At 41.2% G+C, this 2,453-nt stretch overlaps 1 protein-coding gene across 1 annotated transcript; it reads right to left on the minus strand.

Moving 5' to 3' along the window:
* Positions 1 to 1,063: 1,063 nt before the first annotated feature.
* LOC131618655 (uncharacterized) lies at positions 1,064 to 1,711 on the minus strand. The gene has a single exon (XM_058889833.1). It carries the CDS (start codon positions 1,709 to 1,711, stop codon positions 1,064 to 1,066), a length of 648 nt encoding a protein of 215 aa, XP_058745816.1.
* Between the last annotated feature and the right edge of the window lie 742 nt (positions 1,712 to 2,453).

The raw sequence follows: 2,453 nt of genomic DNA on the forward strand, positions 1-2,453 counted from the left end.
CTTGGTCCACTTCTATTCCCTTGTGGGAAATTTTGTGACCCAAGACTATGCCTTCGCGCACCATGAAGTGACACTTCTCCCAGTTGAGGATCAAGTTGGTCTGTTGGCATCTTTCTAAAACATGAGCAAGGTTAGTTAAACAGTTATCAAAAGACTTACCAAAGACCGAGAAGTCATCCATGAAAACCTCCATATTCTTTTCAAGCATATCATCAAAGATATCTTGCATGCATCTTTGAAATGTGGGAGGCGCATTACATAGCCCGAATGGCATTCTTCGGTAGGCAAAAATACTGAACGGGCATGTAAAGGCGGTCTTCTCCTGGTCTTCTGCTGCTACCGCAATCTGATTATACCCTGAGTAGCCATCGAGGAAACAATAGTATTCATGCCCGACTAATCTCTCCAACATTTGGTCGATGCATGGTAGCGGGAAATGATCTTTTCTAGTAGCCAGATTTAATCTTCGGTAATCAATGCAAACCCTCCATCCTGTGACTGTCCTAGTAGGGATCAACTTATTCTTCTCATTCTTTATCACTGTTGTTCCTCCTTTCTTTGGTACCACATGGACCGGGCTCACCCAAGCACTATCAGATATTGGATAAATCATCCCTGCGTCTAATAGCTTTACCACTTCTTTTCTGACCACTTCCTTCATTGCGGGATTTAACCGCCTTTGGGGTAGGACCACAGGTTTGTGATCATCTTCCATGAGAATTTTATGTATACAAACCGTAGGACTAATCCCTTTCAAATCTTCAATGGACCAACCGATAGCACTTTTATGCTTCTTCAACACCTCCACAAACTTATTCTCTTGTAAACTCTCAAGGTGCGAACTTATGATAGCTGGGCACTTACTTTCGGTGTCTAAGAAGACATATTTTAAATTCTCTGGAAGTTGTTTCAATTCAGCCCCCTTCTTTGGATCATCTTTCTTTTCCTCCACTAAAGGTTGCCTCAAATCTTCCCATCTGTTATGCCGAGATCCTCTCAACAGTGGTATTTCTTCCATCATTGCTACCACTTCCATCTCTTTTTCATCAACCACCTCTGCTTCTTAAAAAATAGACGAACTCAACACTCTCTCTAAAGGCAATTGTTGTGATGTCAAAGCATGTTCATTTGTGATGACTTGATCAATTACCTCGATGTGTTGGCTTGTGGCAACATCATCTTTGTACTTCATGGTATTTCGCACATCTATCTTTAACTCCTCATCATATACCTTTAGAGTCATCGTCCCTTCTTCGATGTCTATCAAACATCGCCCTGTCTCTAGAAATGGCCTTCCTAAAATAATAGGGATCTCCTCATCTTCCGGCATTTCTAGAATCACAAAATCCACTAGGAACATGAATTTGTCTATTTTCACAAGCACGTCTTCTACTATCCCATAAGGTCTTTTCACAGAGTGGTCAGCAAACTGGAGTGTCATTCTTGTATTCTGTATGTTACCTATCCCCAATCTCTTGTAGATAGACAATGGCATAAGGCTCACACTTGCTCCCAAATCAATTAGAGCTTTCTTGAATAACCTATCCCCAATTGTACAAGGAATAGTCACGGAACCTCTATCCTTCTTCTTCACCGGAATCTTCATACCCTGCAAAATAGCACTACAAGTTTCGGTTAGAATAATAGGGTCATGATCGATGGTTCTTTTCTTGGAGATGACGTCCTTCATAAATTTTGCATAAGTAGGCATTTGTTCTAATGCCTCCAAGAATGGAATATTAATCTCCAGCTTCTTGAACATCACCAAGAACTTTTTTGAAATTCTTCTCATGTTGCCCTTTTTTCTTGTTCCTTATCGGAAAAGGAAGTTTTACTGTCTGCTTTTGCTCAACTGCCTTCTCTTTTGGTGTTGGTTCCATCACGACCACTTCCTCAGCTTCTACCTCATTTTCTTTTATCTCCAAGTCTACCTCCAATAACGGTTCCTCTTCCTCAGCATTATTTTCAACTACACCTTTCCCTTTACCGCTCCTAGTAACAATAGCGCTCACATTATTATGATCTTTAGGATTGGTAACTGTGGCACTTGGTAACGCGCCCGGCTGTTGAGAGTTTGCTAATTGCTGTGCTATCTAACTCATTTGAATTTCCAGATTTTTAATGGAGGAACCCGTATTCCGAAAATTACTCCTCGTTTCTTCTTGAAATTGAGAGCTTTGAGCTGCCATCTTTTCGATGGCAATCTCCCAATCTGCTTTTCTGGCGGCCTGTTGCTGAGGTTGTTGATAATGTCGTTGAGGAGGTCTATACTATTGCTACGACTGTTGACCTTGATATGGAATAACCCCTTGTTTAGGAGCATTCCCTGGTTGATCCTTCCATGAAAAATTTGGATGATTTTTCCACCCCGGATTATAGGTATTTGAGTAGGGGTTGTTTTGCTTCAAGAAATTTATTTCCTCCACTTGCTGAGCTGTAGCAACACACTGAAC

This window comes from Vicia villosa, linkage group LG7 (assembly GCF_029867415.1).
Source record: "Vicia villosa cultivar HV-30 ecotype Madison, WI linkage group LG7, Vvil1.0, whole genome shotgun sequence".
Lineage (NCBI taxonomy): Eukaryota > Viridiplantae > Streptophyta > Magnoliopsida > Fabales > Fabaceae > Vicia > Vicia villosa.

Coding starts and splice junctions, on each gene's coding strand:
- LOC131618655 (XM_058889833.1), bottom strand. CDS start 1,711: ATGCCTACTTATGCAAAATTTATGAAGGACGTCATCTCCAAGAAAAGA.